At 39.0% G+C, this 15927-nt stretch overlaps 4 protein-coding genes across 8 annotated transcripts; 3 read left to right on the top strand and 1 right to left on the bottom strand.

Annotated features, from left to right (window-relative positions):
* Nucleotides 1-53: 53 nt before the first annotated feature.
* On the top strand, nt 54-3244 carry LOC110756740 (protein NRT1/ PTR FAMILY 5.6-like). Of its 2 annotated transcripts, XM_021958207.2 has the most exons (5): nt 54-242; nt 436-590; nt 1322-1539; nt 1633-2180; nt 2332-3244. In XM_021958207.2, the coding sequence occupies exons 2-5, from the start codon at nt 443-445 to the stop codon at nt 3155-3157; spliced, it is 1740 nt and encodes a 579-aa protein (XP_021813899.1). In that variant the 5' UTR covers nt 54-242; nt 436-442; the 3' UTR covers nt 3158-3244. The 2 variants fall into 2 exon arrangements, with proteins under 2 accessions (XP_021813899.1, XP_088105072.1); XM_088248946.1 differs by lacking the exon at nt 54-242 and having other exon boundaries at nt 343-590.
* Nucleotides 3245-3394: 150 nt separating this feature from the next.
* On the top strand, nt 3395-5673 carry LOC110756741 (BEL1-like homeodomain protein 9). Its single transcript, XM_021958208.2, has 4 exons — nt 3395-3999; nt 4579-4943; nt 5027-5087; nt 5173-5673. The coding sequence occupies exons 1-4, from the start codon at nt 3535-3537 to the stop codon at nt 5485-5487; spliced, it is 1206 nt and encodes a 401-aa protein (XP_021813900.2). The 5' UTR covers nt 3395-3534; the 3' UTR covers nt 5488-5673.
* A 618-nt stretch (nt 5674-6291) lies between these two features.
* LOC110756672 (uncharacterized) lies at nt 6292-10724 on the top strand. Of its 3 annotated transcripts, XR_015833813.1 has the most exons (9): nt 6292-6980; nt 7235-7411; nt 7520-7669; nt 8047-8148; nt 8235-8305; nt 8425-8492; nt 8865-8971; nt 9097-9184; nt 10153-10394. XR_015833813.1 is itself a non-coding variant. In XM_088248948.1 (7 exons), the coding sequence occupies exons 1-7, from the start codon at nt 6732-6734 to the stop codon at nt 10392-10394; spliced, it is 1059 nt and encodes a 352-aa protein (XP_088105074.1). In that variant the 5' UTR covers nt 6303-6731; the 3' UTR covers nt 10395-10724. The 3 variants fall into 3 exon arrangements, 1 of the variants encoding a protein (XP_088105074.1); XR_015833812.1 differs by having other exon boundaries at nt 6294-6980; nt 8865-9184; XM_088248948.1 differs by lacking the exons at nt 8865-8971; nt 9097-9184 and having other exon boundaries at nt 6303-6980; nt 10153-10724.
* A 303-nt stretch (nt 10725-11027) lies between these two features.
* On the bottom strand, nt 11028-14613 carry DAR2 (DA1-related protein 2). 2 transcript variants are annotated; one of them, XM_021957988.2, is made up of 12 exons: nt 14289-14613; nt 13947-14110; nt 13521-13644; nt 13285-13411; nt 12928-13048; nt 12753-12836; nt 12533-12652; nt 12187-12399; nt 12040-12102; nt 11794-11909; nt 11645-11703; nt 11028-11554 (listed from the first exon to the last, which is right to left on the bottom strand). In XM_021957988.2, the coding sequence occupies exons 1-12, from the start codon at nt 14332-14334 to the stop codon at nt 11220-11222; spliced, it is 1572 nt and encodes a 523-aa protein (XP_021813680.1). In that variant the 5' UTR covers nt 14335-14613; the 3' UTR covers nt 11028-11219. The 2 variants fall into 2 exon arrangements, with proteins under 2 accessions (XP_021813680.1, XP_021813681.1); XM_021957989.2 differs by having other exon boundaries at nt 13947-14086.
* Nucleotides 14614-15927: the final 1314 nt, after the last annotated feature.

Here is a 15927-nt window from a genome sequence, read left to right as displayed (position 1 = left end):
ATAGTGTTATCCCCTTTTGCTATCCCCATTTCATTAAGTGTTTCTCCTCATATGGGATACCAGTTTATTATTTGTCATATTTTGTTGCCATAATGTTTTTGGCCATATCTCAGTCTCAGTTCTCCACCAGTATATATAATGAACTATATTGTTAGATATATGCTGGAAAATAGCAGATTGGAAATGTAGGCAGGGAACCAAAGGACAAAGAAGATGGTCAGAAAAGTAGATCAGTAGAGTAGGTATGTAAATGTGATTTTATTTTATTTGCATATCTCAGTTTTTCATATAGAATCCCTGAACTATAAAAGCAGTGAAAAGAAAGCACACAACTTAACCACAAAAGCTCTCTCTTCCTACAAAATATCTTCTCTCATCTTTGTAGTTTGTTTTAGTACCATATATCTTTGTTTCCTTAACATCATTCATTACCAGTTAGGAGATGGAGCCAGAAATGGAGAAGAGAAGAGGAGAAACAAATACTAATAGGGACGATGAGAACTGGGTTTATGATTCGTCTGTAGATTATAAAGGAAGAGTTCCTCTCCGTGCTTCAACTGGCGTATGGAAAGCTTCTCTCTTTATCATCAGTAACTCTCTCTCTCTCTCTCTCTCTGCATGTACAGGTTTTGTGTTATTCAAATCATCTTTGAGAGCCAGCAGTTCATTAATTTCTTCAACTCTCTTAACATGGTATTTGCTTGATTTTGCAAGTTTTGTTTTAACTTTTAAGTGTATATTGAATTTGGTCCTCTTAGATATGGTTTAAACCTTAGGCAACACTTACGTACACAAAAGGAATATGATGTCTGTAGGAAAAGCTGACCAACTTCAAAACTTCATTTCTTGGCCATTTGCCCACCAGTTGCAAAAAAACTTACATGTAACGGGGATAACACTGTTTTGCTATCCACGACCAATAACACAATGACATGTGGAAAAGTTATCCTACGTGTCATTGGATTATTGGCCGGGGATAGCAAAAAGTGTTATACCCATTACATAAGAGTTTCTCTCCACCAGTTCGCTAGTTTGACTTTGTAGGCAACCGATCGAATAAGGCAGAGCCAGCCACATGTCCTAGACACCAACGTGTAACTTCCATGAAAAAATACATTTATATAATCCAAAGTTTACGTTTGATTTAACACAAGAAGGCTTAAATTGGGAGAAAAACTTTCCTGTCACAGGTATGCCACAGTTAGCAAACCACGTAAGTATCCCAAGCCAATAAAATGTCGACTCTTTTCTTTTTACTTGTTTTTATAGCTACGTAATCTTACATATCAATGTAACTGCAGATATTTTTTTTTTTTTGTAGCTATTGAATTTAGTGAGAGGTTAAGTTACTTTGGAATAGCAACAAATCTCATCTCCTACCTCACCCAAGTAATTCATCAAGACATCAAAACAGCAGCCAAAAATGTGAACTTCTGGGCAGGGGTCACAACCATAATGCCTCTGATTGGAGGCTTTTTAGCAGACGCCTACACTGGCCGATTCAACATGGTTCTGTTTTCATCCCTCATATATATGATGGTAATAATTAAATATACGCAATCCCAATTCTAATTAGAAATTAGTTATCTATTTAATCATCACTAATCATTGTTATTTTTTAAAATTCAACAGGGTCTAAGTCTCTTTACAATGTCACAGTTTATCCCAAGTCTAAAGCCCTGCAATACAAAGATGTGTCTAGAGCCTAGAAAAATTCATGAAGTGGTACTTTTCATTGCCTTGTATTTTATCTCTGTTGGAACTGGAGGGCACAAGCCATGCCTTCAAAGCTTTGGAGCTGACCAATTTGACGACGATCACTTGGAAGAAAGAAAGAAGAAAATGTCCTACTTCAACTGGTGGAACTTTGCACTTTGTTGTGGTTTGCTTCTTGGTGTAACAGTGATTGTTTATGTTCAAGACTATGTGAGCTGGGGTGTTGCAGATCTCATTCTCACAATCACCATGGCTATTACAATTGTGACCTTCTACATGGGGAAGGCTTGTTATAGGTATAAAGTGCCAGAAGGAAGCCCTTTGATACCAATGCTGCAGGTATTGGTTGCAGCCATAAGAAAAAGAAACTTACCCAATCCTTCAACCCCTGCTCTGCTATTTGAAGTTCCCAAGTCTCAGAAGCACTGCCAAGGAAGGCTTTTACTTCACACAAATAGGCTTAGGTAAGCAAAAGCATAGCCCTTTATTATATAAGTACAATGTACTTTTTATGTGCCTATTATTTACTACATTAATATTGACCGTAAAGTCGTTAGTAAATATGGTTCAAATAGCAACACTCGATAGTTGTTACTAATTAGCTCTGATCTGTAGGTTTTTAGACAAGGCTGCGATAATCGAAGAGCATGTCAGCACATCTTATGAACAGAAACATAATCCTTGGAGATTGACAACACTAACAAAGGTGGAGGAGGTGAAACTTATTTTGAACATGATCCCCATATGGCTAACTTCATTGACATTTGGAGTATGCCTGGCACAAGCCCCAACATTCTTTGTCAAACAAGCTGCTACAATGAACCTAAACATCACTGACAACTTCAAAATCCCTCCAGCCTCCATATATTCTCTTGGGGCCATTGCAATGCTAATCTCTGTCACAGTCTATGAAAAGATTCTTGTTCCAATTTTAAGAAAAGTCACAGGCAATGAAAGGGGCATCAACATCCTGCAAAGGATTGGATTTGGGATGATTTTTTCAGTGGTGGCAATGTCAGCTGCAGCATTAGTTGAAAGAAGAAGACTAAAAGCTGATGAGCCACAATCTATGAGCGTGTTCTGGTTAGCTCCGCAGTACATAATTCTTGGGCTTGGAGATGGGTTCACTCTGGTTGGCTTGCAGGAGTATTTCTATGACCAAGTTCCTGACTCAATGAGAAGCTTGGGTATTGCTTTTTATCTGAGTGTGATTGGGGTTGGAAGCTTCATAAGCAGCTTCCTGATCATGGCTGTGGATCATGTCACAGAGAAGGGTGGGAGAAGTTGGTTTGGCAAGGACTTGAATTCTAGCCGCTTGGACAATTTCTACTGGCTTTTGGCAGCCATGAATGGTTTGAATTTGTGCTTTTATGGGTTGTTGGCTAGGGGCTATACTTACAAAAATGTGGAGAGAAGGGTGGCTGTTGTCACTGATGTGTAATGGAATTAATCAGTCTATGCCTTGAATTTATGCATAATTTAGAAAATTGACCACCGATTAGTTACTAGTTAACTGGCCTAATCTACGTCTTCCTTCTACATTCATTTAAATTACTGTGATTTGTATGTAAAACGATTCTTTTGTGATTTTAAAACAGTCAAATAGCACATGCAGATAATGAGAGTGGAAACAAAATTGCAAAAGAGAAAAAGAAATAATATTTTTCTAATCCATCACGTCGAAGCCTCTGTTTCTTTCTTGGTACAATATTTTGCAACACTGCACCATCATGTTACACTCTGCCCCAAAGCTCAAGACTTTTTTCTTCCTTCATCAATTTCTCGCCTCTCTCTTCTCAAAAGCTTCATAATTCAATCATGGCGGATGAGGGTTTCGAAGCCTTCCACGTCCCCCAACAAAGTAGAAGAGACAAGCTCCGAGTCACTCTTCAGAACAACCCACCACAACGATTCACACCCACTCTCGCCATGCCTGGAGCCAACACCAGCTTCACCCTTCACCCCCACACACCAACATCGAACCCACCATTTTCTCATCCTTTCTTCTCGGATTCCCACCAGAACGACGACGCTTTACGTCGGCCTAATGAACTCAGAAGATCGGTTCCTCTGGGCCCATTCACGGGCTACGCTTCAGTCCTGAAGCGCTCCAGGTTTCTGAAGCCTGCTCAGCAGCTCCTTGAAGATTTCTGCGGGTCGGGTCGATCCGACTCGAATCCTCCTCCGCCGAACTATTTGAGCGGGAGGGTCAAGGATCCGATAACTGATGATCGGGTTGATGTTCAGTTGAAGAACTCTAGGCTGACAATCATGCTGGAGGAGGTACATACAATCAGTACAATACAATACACCTTAATTGAAAATATAAAATATTTATGTGACAAATAATGTTTTGAATTTCTAATCAACTGTGTGTTAATCTTGGTTAAGTTTTTGTTTATTTTAAAACAAAATCTTGGTTCATTAAAATTAGCCTGGATATTTTTTGGATTGTATTTTTGGTGGTGAAAAATGTAAATATAAGCAGGTTTATCACATTGGATTGAATGGAACTTTGATTGTTTGTTTGCTGCCAAGGTGTCGCATCATTTGATTGACATAGTTAGTGGTCACTGGTGATGGCCCAAAAAAGATGAATTGTCTTGTCACAATTTAATTTTTTCCACTGTTCATTGTTTCTGATGACATATGCTCTGCCAAAATCAAATGTCACATTTAGTAGAATTCACGTGGCCCTATCTTTTTAGGCGTTGAATTAAATGGATTAGTTGTTGCATTAAATTAATTAGTTTGATTCAACCGTTAAGAGATATGAATTGGAGTTTGATTCAACCGTTAAGAGATATGGATTGGAGCCCGAGTCTCATAATTTTGTGTTCAATTTTCTGGTGTGGTTTTTAGGTGTACAAGAAGTATAAACTGTACTGCCAACAGATGGAGTCAGTGGTGGCATCATTTGAGACCATTGATGGGCTTGGAGATGCAGCCCCTTACATATCTTTTGCTATCAAAGCCATTTTGAAGCACTTCGGGTGCTTGAAGAATGCCATTTTGGACAAGCTTCAAACCAGAGGCAAGAAGCCTCTGGCTGATGATTTTGGCCTTGTTAAAGATGAAGCTAGGGGCTCCTCTAATGGAGGCCAAAACCCAAGTCATCTGAGTTTGACCAACAACCCTCATCAATCTGCCTCGCGATGCCAAAGAGGACTTCCTGAGCATGCAGTTGCTGTGCTGAGGACATGGCTCTTTGAACACTTCCTTCACCCGTGAGTGATTTCTCAATAACTTAATTGGTATATTTCAATTCAATACATTGGTCTCATGAAACTTGGGTTTTTGTTCATCTCAGTTACCCTTCTGATTCTGAAAAGCAAATGTTGGCTCAACAGACTGGCCTATCAAGAACTCAGGTGACCTACATTTACCAAGTCATTTGTGGATCATTTCTATTTGAATTAGTGATGAAATTGACCATATAAGAAAAAATGAATGCAGGTTTCTAATTGGTTTATCAATTCAAGAGTAAGAATCTGGAAACCAATGGTGGAAGAAATACACTTTCTTGAAACACAGCAGGCTCAAACAACTTCAGACATATCTCTTCACCCTTGTTTAGAGTTACCACTCCAACTGGGGATTTTGCCCCCAGCAACATCAACCCAAAATGCTCAAGACACCCAAACTAAACGCTCTAGAAAAAACGACCACCGCGGCGTGCCCGAGCAGAGTGATCAGACACAAAGGAGGAATTCAGCTTATGGAGGAAGCCATGAAGTTTCTTTAGTATTGAGTCTGCAAGCCAAAAAATGAGCATGTTGGATGGAAAGACTTTTGGGCTATAAAATGGTTCTGCTGGCTGGGGTGTAAAGGGGAGCAAGCTACAGGGGCATGCTTTTTGTTAATTAAATCGCTAATGAATAGTGGAGAAGTTTGAGCTAATGGCAAGGCATTGTTGCTTTATCATAATTTATGTGATGAATTCTAGATATTTCTGATTGTTTGGCATTATCGTCACAACCCACAACCCACAATGGGGCATGATAAATAGGTGGTATCGTGTTCCAAATTCTGCTTTAATTTGCAATCAACCCTAATCAGTGGGCGCATAAGAAGATAAAAAAGTGAAAAACATGGTCTTAATAAAGTAAAGAAAAAGTTTATCAAGACAACATCAAGTTAGGTTTATTTGACGGAGAAACAAGCAAAGTATAAACGCATATAGGAGCTTGTAGCTTGAGCGGTTAAGAGAAGTTATTCGGGTGCTCGGTTCATGAACGAAATTAAGTAAATAAATAATATATAAAAATTCAATAGTTTTATATGCGTAAAAAACACATGATATTGCGGGAAGGGTTGGTCGGTAGTTGAAAAAAATAAAAAAGACAAAAAGACAAAAAGGTCGAATTCGTAGATTTTCAAGAATGCTACCTGGCAGCCACGTAGTGGAGAACCATAATAAACCGACTTATTACATCAAAGTTAATCTTACCAGCTGTCACCAATACGCCTACGAAGTCGAACCTTAGCTCCAAATGCAAGCATATTCGAAACCAAAATTATCAGATATTCCGCGTGTGCGAAATTTTTCTGCGCCCAGTCTATTGTAAGACGCTAAGACCGGTTAAAATTTTCAGCCGCCTTCAATGTATTGTCGAATAGCAATCACCGACCTTTATTTATTATCAAAATATATTTGCGCTTACCAATTGCAACTGGCTGTCTGTCTCCTGCTACGATAGAACTGAACGCACAGGAACGAAACTGCGGACTCGGCAAGTTCTCGATGACGCAAACCCTAACTTTTTCACTAAACGCAGCGCAGCTGGCCGCAACGACGTCGGATTGGACATTCTTCTCCCCCGTCCTGCGTTCAAATTAGGCAAAGTTAGAGCAGACAAAGAAATGAAGCTCCAGAGCAGAAGCGGAAAACTGCGTCGGGGTTCGTGCAATTACTGATCTCTAGGGTTTTTGACAACAATCAATTGTTTCTAGATTCGATTATTGAGGGTGAGGTTGCTTCGCGGCGGAGTTAGGGGATTCTAGGGCATACTGAAATGCAGACGGAGGCGAGAGTTGGGGTGGTGGTGGAAGGAGGGCAGAGAGCTCTGAATACTGGGCATGGAGGCGTGGCGGTCGAAGGCGGTGTGAGAACACTGGCGCAGTCCCTGCCACAGAAACAGCCGAAGCCTCTGCACCAACAGTCTCAGATTGGAACGGTGTCGCAGCTTCTCGCCGGAGGTGTTGCCGGAGCTCTTAGTAAAACTTGTACGGCGCCTCTTGCTCGCCTTACCATTCTTTTTCAGGTAAAGTCTTTTTTTTCTTAACGTTTGCTTTCGCAAGCCGATATTTTTTACTGCTAATATTTGTTGTGGTTTATTTTCACATGAAAGTAGGGGCTTTCTGTATTCTGTTGAATGAAAGTTTGGGTTAAAAGTGGACTTTGAATATAGTATTTTTTGGGTTACTGAACATTGGGTTTTGTTATGAGGTTAGTGAACGCTGTGTTATGCTTAATTTTACCAAGAACTGCTTTATTGACATGATGCTATCTTTTTAGGTGCAAGGTATGCACTCAGATGTTGCAACATTGAGAAAGGCTAGCATATGGCGTGAGGCCTCAAGGATTGCTGGTGAAGAAGGATTTAGAGCTTTCTGGAAAGGAAATCTGGTTACAATTGCTCATCGTCTTCCTTATTCTTCTGTTAATTTCTATGCATACGAACATTATAAAAAGGTTGGTAAAGCCACTCAGTTAATGTTACCTTCATACAGATACAGTTCAAGCTAGTTTGTTGTTGCATCGTTGCTTGATCTTTAATTCATTGAGTTTTATGTGGTACAGTTCCTACAAACGATGCCTGGACTGGAAAATCATAGGGAGAACTTGAGTACAGACCTTTGCGTACATTTTGTGGGTGGTGGATTGGCGGGAATAACAGCTGCATCAGTTACATATCCTTTGGATCTTGTAAGGACGCGCCTTGCAGCTCAGGTGAGATCAGATGGTTGGAAGGCAATCTTTGTTATTTTTACTAGATTTATGTACTGATTTGTTAAGTTATTGAACCATGGATTGACATGTTTGGGGATGCTGTGCTTCCCTTTCTCATTGGGCATTAGTGTATGTCTCCTCAATTCTGTTCGTACTATGTTTTTGTGAGTTGGATGAGTGAAATATAAATTTTAAAAAAAATACTTGCCTGAAAGTTTACAGTCCAGTGCTACAAAGGCAAAATATTCACTCCAGTTTGAACAATTGCATCCTGTCTGGTTTACTATATATGTTAGTCTGAATTAAAGCTCTTCGTCTCAAGTGATAATTTTTGCATATGCATTTTGCTCCTCTACTAATTAGTTGGAACTTTGCAGACAAATGTGATGTACTACAAAGGTATTTGGCAAACTTTGCAAACTATTAGTCGAGATGAGGGTCTTTTTGGCCTCTATAAGGGACTTGGAGCAACCCTCTTGGTATGCTCAATATTTTTGTAACTTTAATTATGGTTAGAATTCCGTTTTCCTGTGCGTATCTAACTACTGCTCTGTCCATAATGCAGGGTGTTGGGCCCAGTATAGCTATCAGTTTTTCGGTGTATGAGACCTTGAGAGCTTCTTGGCAGTCACATAGGTGGTTACTTTATCAATTGATTCAGCAATTCTGGGGTCTTAATGTCTTACAATTACCTTTGCATGGATCCTGTGTTTTGGCCTAACATTTTAATGCTATTTTAATTATCTTTACATCAGGCCCAATGATTCTACTGTGTTGGTTAGTCTTGCTTGTGGGAGCCTTTCAGGAATTGCATCATCAACAGGTGAGTGATCGTACACTCTTATTTTTTTGAATTTCGTGTCATATACTGGTGATTGTTGTTCTTGATGGAAGTCATAGTTTGTAATATGTCAGTGTCAACCTTGATGCTTGATTATAATGCTTCTTTGCCCCTGTAGTTTTACGTACATTTTTCTTTCACTGTTTACTATTTAGGCAATGTAATCTTTTAGATATAATTTATTAAGTTTACCTTGGTGAAACACCCCTGATCTGAACTATTGTATTCAAATCTAATTAGAACTGTGCTGTTACAGTTAACAATCTGGTTCAGTTAATTTAGTTTTCTTAATTAGAAATGTCAATATTACATAAAACTTAATGCACATAGCTGTTTACTATGCTTTTGATGCAGACAAACAGGATGTGGTGCAGGCTCTGCACCAAGTCTCTAACCAGACTGACCCCTAGAGCCAGAAACCAGACTGGAGTCATTTTTTAATCTGGTGTTTGAGAATTTTAGTAAGGAAGCTGACAAGAAATTTGCTCTCCTCCATCATTCAGCTAACTTAATTTTTTTAATATAAAGATCTTGTTTTGATTTACATCATCTTTCCAACATTTCTTCGGTGGCGTGTCTCCCAAAGCTTTGCAGTCGGTTCTATTATAGGGTGGCACTGCTGTCAGGTGAACCGATGTTCTCAGTTACCAAATGTGAGAGGTGTCCTCTTTGAGGTATGCTTCTCACTTAGGCTTCCTTTTGCAATGGCTTCATCGGTATTGTAATCCTTCAAGCCCCTGCTGTCTGCAGTGATGGCCATGGGCTAGTGTTGCCTTCACTTGGATCGTAATATCTAAATATACTTTATTTAAGGCCCTCTAATCTATCTTTCCTTCATTATGTCATAATAGTGCAAGTTTTGGCTTTTAAATAAATTGCTGACTGAATGAAAACATTTTAACACCCAATTATCAAGCCCAACAAACTGAAATTCATTCAAACATATGACTTCTGATTTATCATACTTCGCACTGGATTGTCAAGCTGCATAGAGCTAGTAGTCTAAAAGGCAATATTACTTATCTGGGTGTAACTGCATGTTAGAGTAAATGTGTCACTATTCAAGCTCATTCTGAGTGTAACATCATTCCATTGATGTCACTGGGGCATTAGAAGAAATTGTTTGGTTAGAATTTCTATTTCATTACATTGAACAACCTTGGTACTGGCGTTTTACTGGAAGCTGCCCTTGGGTACAGTTTTTTCTCTTTGCATGACTTGTTTATGGATACTACAGCTTGCAATGAGATTGCTAAATGAGAGCAATCATGGGAGTTCATTTTCATGGTACCACTTTTTACATGGGCATGCTGTTGCAGTGGCTTTTGTTCTATAGCAAGAATACTTGCTTTGTTTGAGTTAAATGCGACACATCCTAGACAAACTTGATAAGAGTTTTTCTTGGTCTGATCATCTGTTTCAGTTTTATTTTCTTGGTTTTTGTCCCCTTTCGTGAGTCTCTTTTCTCGTCTTGACTTGTCATATTACAGTGTCTTTGCATTGTTATAATTGATTGGTTAACTGTTCGAGACCTAAGAAGTTTCATGACCTTGTAAGATCTAGTCTTCAAATAGTATTAGAGTATGATGTTATTCAAGAATGGTGCTGTCTCTTATCATTTGACTCTCACTACATTATGCAGCAACATTTCCATTGGATCTTGTGAGACGAAGGAAGCAGTTGGAAGGGGCCGGTGGCCGAGCCCGTGTCTACACAACAGGCCTTTTTGGTACGTTTAAGCAAATATTCAGGACAGAAGGCTTACGTGGCCTGTATAGAGGGATCCTACCAGAATACTACAAGGTGGTACCTGGTGTAGGTATTTGTTTTATGACGTACGAGACATTGAAGATGCTGTTGGCAGATGTTAGTGCTGGTTTATAGTAGATGCCCATCTTCCGGAAGTGATGCCAAAGGAAAGGAGGGTGTGAGTGAAAGTAGCTGCTATGACAAATCTCATGGTAGTTAGTTTTGCGGTGCTGCTGTGGGAATTATATTTTTCCATGTATAGATTGACGATCCTATATTTACACTTAGAATTGAATGCTACACGACTCTCTTACAATTCTCAAACATATTCAATCTTTTCTTATCTGATAAATCTTAGGCCCATTTCTTGCAACTGTATTATGATTCATCATAATACCATGTATGTAAAATTGCAACTATGATGTGTTGCTGTCTTTTTCGAATTCAAAAAGAAAATTAAGTAAAGCTTATTTTGTCTCCCCTATATTTTTCCGGGTTTTTTTTATTCTTTTTTAATGTGGCTTGAAGTGTCATGCTTCTCTTCCGCAAGAATTGATCTACACATTTGGGAATCTTTCACGTGATCCCGAGCTTGCTCTCATACAAAGATATGTTTTACATAATGAAAAATACAAAGGTTTTGCAACTGAAAAGGCGATACCAAACTTCTCTTAGAAAAAATTCCAGAACCGATGAACTCACAACTTCATTAACATCTGTGAAGCACGTAATTGATCGCCATACAAATGGTGAAAACATAAGAATCACTTATGTCAAAGAAAGAAAGATATGCATTTTATTAGCAGCATTATTGATTGGAAGAGTGACATGGGACTTGTATCCTCACATGGCCACATGGCTTCTGTGATGAGCTCAATCCTTTGGGATTGGGCAAATAATATCTTCAGCGGCCGTATACAGCAAAGGGACAGAGAAACAGGGAACATTATTTTTCCCTTATTACAATGGGAAGTTTCCGGTGAGATGAATGTGGTCCAAGGTACGACGTAAACCATACTTGTTGACAGCTGCATTAGCTGCTCTAAACCCTCCTCCATACGCAGGGGAAGAATCGTTGGCAATTTGGTGCATGAAAAATTCACCCAGTTTATGTTCAACTTTGGACTTTCCTCCTTTTTTCGATGACGATGATGAAGAGGAAGAGGACGCTGCTGATGTGGATGTAGATGAAGATGGCATGTTTTTAAATCCTGGCATTACTTCTGATTCAAGCCACATGTATGAAAGCACCTGGCAGATGCCCTCCTCTACCTCCGGATTAAGATTCCGGTAGCCTGCACAGTCCAGTTGAAGGAGAAAAATGAATCCCAAAAAAAATAGAGGGAGGAGGTTCATGTTGGGAGAGCTTCAGAAATAAATGCTACCTTTGAGGCGTAACCAGCCATGCATCAACTCATGCGCAAGAATAGCACCTGTTAGTAATCTGCATTCGGTTTCAAAGAGAGAATATTATGGTTAGCATTTTGCTTTCATGCTCTGCATATTATAGAATATGGTCTTAAAATTGCATTACCTTGGGAGACCATAGAGAACAAGAATGGCAGTAACTTCGCATTTTCGAGTCAATTTCTGAGGTTGGGTTTTTATTCCAACCAGTTGATGCCTCCCAAATGTTGGCCTTTTGAGTATCTGATTAATAAGAAATAGAGAAATCAAGGGAAACAAATAAAAAAAAAACTTTGGTAAGCTCTGCTCATGAATTATTACAATTTTAATGAATAATGGAAAAAGAAATTATAAAAATTGTCTGATATCATACACTGGTGACGGTCTGCTCTTCAGAAAGGCATAAACCCCTGGTCTCGGGCATGTGATGAAGGCCCTGCAAAGAACCAGTTTTGAATTAGAGGAATTCCACAGAGCAAAAAACTCAAATAATTAACCAGTTTTGGTTATCAAATATTACACTCTTCTCTCCTACAATAGCTTCATTAAGTGCGTGTCTTTCAACCAGAAGCATGGGAATTTGCTGATCCAATCTCATGTTCATTCCTTCGTAATAATCTCTGATGGCATGATACAGGGGCTGACAGTCACCGGTATCCATGATTGCAGATTCCATACACTCAAAGCATAAACTCCGTCCGTCTCCCAACGATACGTATCTTGCATCCCAAGACTTAGAGGAGAAGAATACAACAGAATGATTTGATTTAGTGCTCATAGCGTTTCATTTTCAAATTTCAATAATATTTTGCGGAGGGCACTACAATTTTTGTAGGAAAAATTATCGCACTGGCTTAGATTAGTACCTCTAAACGTTCACAACTACAGCAACGAGCTGTGTTATCATGTTCATGTGATGGACAGTATTTTTGTGACCAAAATGGATGGCATCTATACTCGATCAAACCAGCTCGATTTGTTGGAATCTGAAAATTTTCGAAATCAAGAATAAGTAATGTCAAAATAGATAACTATAGTAATGACCAAGACCAAGTTTAGATGAGCTATAATGACCCAGCATCTTACAAATTGATGACAAACTTCACACTTGGGATGGGCCAGCTCTTTAAAACATGACTTGTGATATGGATCCCTCCCTGACAAAGAAAACTTGGATCAAGAGAAAAACACCGGTAAGAACTGGATAAAAGCAAAGAAAAGAGATCGATACAGTGATATGAATCCAAGGAAGACAAGCTACCTCATTCTCAACTATCGGGCGACCACAAGAACGACAACAGAAGCATTGGGGATGAAAATAAGTTCCCATGCATCCCAGATAGCTGCCAAAGCGTATCTCCTGTTTACAACCGCCACATATTCTGCAAATTTCAGGCATAAACAGGAAAGCTTCAGTAACATTCAAGATTAGGAAGTTGTGAAATTAAACTTGAAGTTGATTTTCCCTTCTTCTCTTAGACCCAGGTTGGTCACAAAGTCATTTGAATTTTTATAAACGGCTGCAACAGCCTTCAAGCTCCATTAACACTGATATTTAATTGATAAAACTGTGGATCCTGAGCTGCACAAAATTACTAGTACAACTGAAAAATGTTACCTTCGTGTTTGTCCATAAGGATAATACGGTGCAGGCGCTGGGGCATACGGAGGATATAAAGGCGGATTCGAACTGTCCTGAAGTGACCTAGCAAGCTCTTCATCTTTCTCTGCCTGCCATCTATATCCTGGAAATTAAAAATCAAAAGTTGAACCCTCAGTTAATGACATTGTCAAATAGACACACACACAGACAGAGTAGAATTCAGAGTTAAATCTTGAACAATAGTAACCTACCACTTGGTCTTTTCAAATCTTCAGCCAGAAACCTACCACTTGGTCTCTTCAAATCTTCAGCCAGAGACAGTGCAATTGCATGGTCTAATTCCTCTTTCTCCTTCTGCGCTCTAGAGGGGTCATCCTGATCACGAAAAAGAAACTAATTTTAGAAATGTACACACCCTATGTTTTACACCCAAAGCATAACACAGGACACAACAGAGCATAACAGGGCATCAAGTCTAATGCTGAGGAAATTCTATCAAACCCCATTTTCTGCAATCTCAAAAGAATATATATACAATACCAATCTTAGAATCTATACTGAAAAGTAAAGGCATAAGTTGCAGCCAAAATTGAACAAAATTTTGTAACCTCCTAACAACAGCAGCAACAAGTCAAGAATACTAAAAAGAGAAGAGGGTTGGTGTTCAAAGTTCAAACCAAGGATCGAGGTGGTGCCCGCCAAATCATGTTTTCGTCGCCAATTAGCTGCGGATGACGATTACTACCAGCGGCGTTTCCGCGACTGGGCCCGCTCCTGAAAAGTTTACTGAGCCATTTCATAAAGCGTGACTTCCTCTCTGCGTACGAAGAAACAAACTCCCCTGCTTACCACAAAAATTTCAACAACATCTCCCAACTAATTCCACTTTTTCGTTCTTTCTTTTTGCTTTTAAAAAGAAAGGAAAAAAAAAACAGAGCCCAAAAGAAAAAACAGAGTTTGAAAAACTTGAATTAATTTGATTGAGAGAGGAGATGAATATATAGACAGGTATGTTATACCATAAATACAAGGGTGAGAGAGCTGGTTGACACCTGTGGGAGCCATGTGATATGAAAATGAAGCTCCTATGTATAGAGAGGGCTTCGCCGGAATCACCCAGAACCTCGAAAAGGACGGTCACAGAGAGACCACAGAGAGAGAAAGAGAGATAGAGAGAGGAATTACGTGACGGACGGCTCGAAAGAAAAGGGGGAGAAGAACAAGGCACTGGGCATCGTTAAAATTAAAAGGCCCAGGGAAAATAAAGAAAGAAAGCAAGAGAATCTCTGAGAGAGAAAGAAAGTGATTTTAGAATGTAGAGAGAGAGACGCAGAGAAAGACTGAGATTCTTCGCTTCCAAAGCAATGAAATTCATTTCATTTCTCAACACCCGAAAAAGTACTGATCGCACAATCAAAACTCAACCCAACAAAAAAAAAAAGCCTAAAAAATAAATAAATATATGCAGCATATACATATATACGTATATGCGGCACAGGCAGGGAGGGATGGAATCTGGTGAGGCGGAGGACCATAAAAGTAACGGTGGAGGACAGCTCAGTGAATCCACAAAGAGAAAAAAAAGTTCGCGCGGTGTGTGTACGCATCGTCATGGATTGAAGTTGGAGATGGAGGAATGTTCTCTTCTCTCTCTCTCTCTCTCTTTTCGTGCGCTTTTCTTTTCTCTTTTTTTCTTTCTTTCTGGTTTTGAATTCTGGAAGGAATTTGCGTTTTCCCGGGTTTACGATTAAAAATGACTCAGAACATTCGCTTTATTTACGTAACTACCATGTTGGTCGTCAACTAGATTTAGGAACTTGAGGGTGTGTTTGGATGCGTGCAAAGTGAAAGGCTTTATCCAAAATCAATCTCTTCCCCTACGTAAACAACACAGCCAAACAAGACCTTTAAAATAGGTGGACAGACAGGCCCAAAAGTCTTGCCTAATTATGGTGGTCCACTAAAATTAACAGGTTTTTATTCTCCCTTTTCTTTTCCCTTTATTTTTTTTGCCAATATAATAATTCTCTTTGCCTCCTTTGGATTGGAATGAGATACTTATTATTTATATACTAGTATTTCTTTCCATTAAGTTTTCACATGGCAATAATATTCTCTCAACAAAATAAAAAATAAAAAGAAAAAAACACCCTTCTTGCACACACAACACAAGAATCCATTAATAAAAGTTTCTCTTTGTCTATCATTTGTATGTAAGAAGGGTACTTCAATTAGTTTGAGAAAACAACTTTGTTTCAACCTTTGATGCATGACGATCTTATATACATAGTCAACCAACTTTACAGCTTAAAATGCAGTTGCAAATGGGAATAACACTAGTTCACTATTTTCGCCCGATAATATTATTCTATGTGAAAAAATTATCACTCATGTCATAATATTATATTAACTGATGATAGTTAAACAATGTTATTCCCGTTCCATACGAGTGTTTCTTCTGCAAGTTGGTTTTTGCATGGTCTACCGTCCTCCAATATTCCTATCTATAACTACAAAAGTATATTGTATATAAAACACTAATTTCAAGATAAAAGGGACCCTTTGTATCGTAAGCCGTCCATGCTTTTTTACTTATGTAAAGATTTTAGCTGAGCATTAATCTGAGGCCTAGAGATCTGCTTGGGTTGGGGGTATATT

The sequence above is a fragment of the Prunus avium genome, chromosome 2 (genome assembly GCF_965620075.1).
Source record: "Prunus avium chromosome 2, drPruAviu1.hap1.1, whole genome shotgun sequence".
Lineage (NCBI taxonomy): Eukaryota > Viridiplantae > Streptophyta > Magnoliopsida > Rosales > Rosaceae > Prunus > Prunus avium.
Note: the sequence above shows the minus strand (reverse complement) of the source record. Positions and strands in the feature narration are given on the sequence as shown.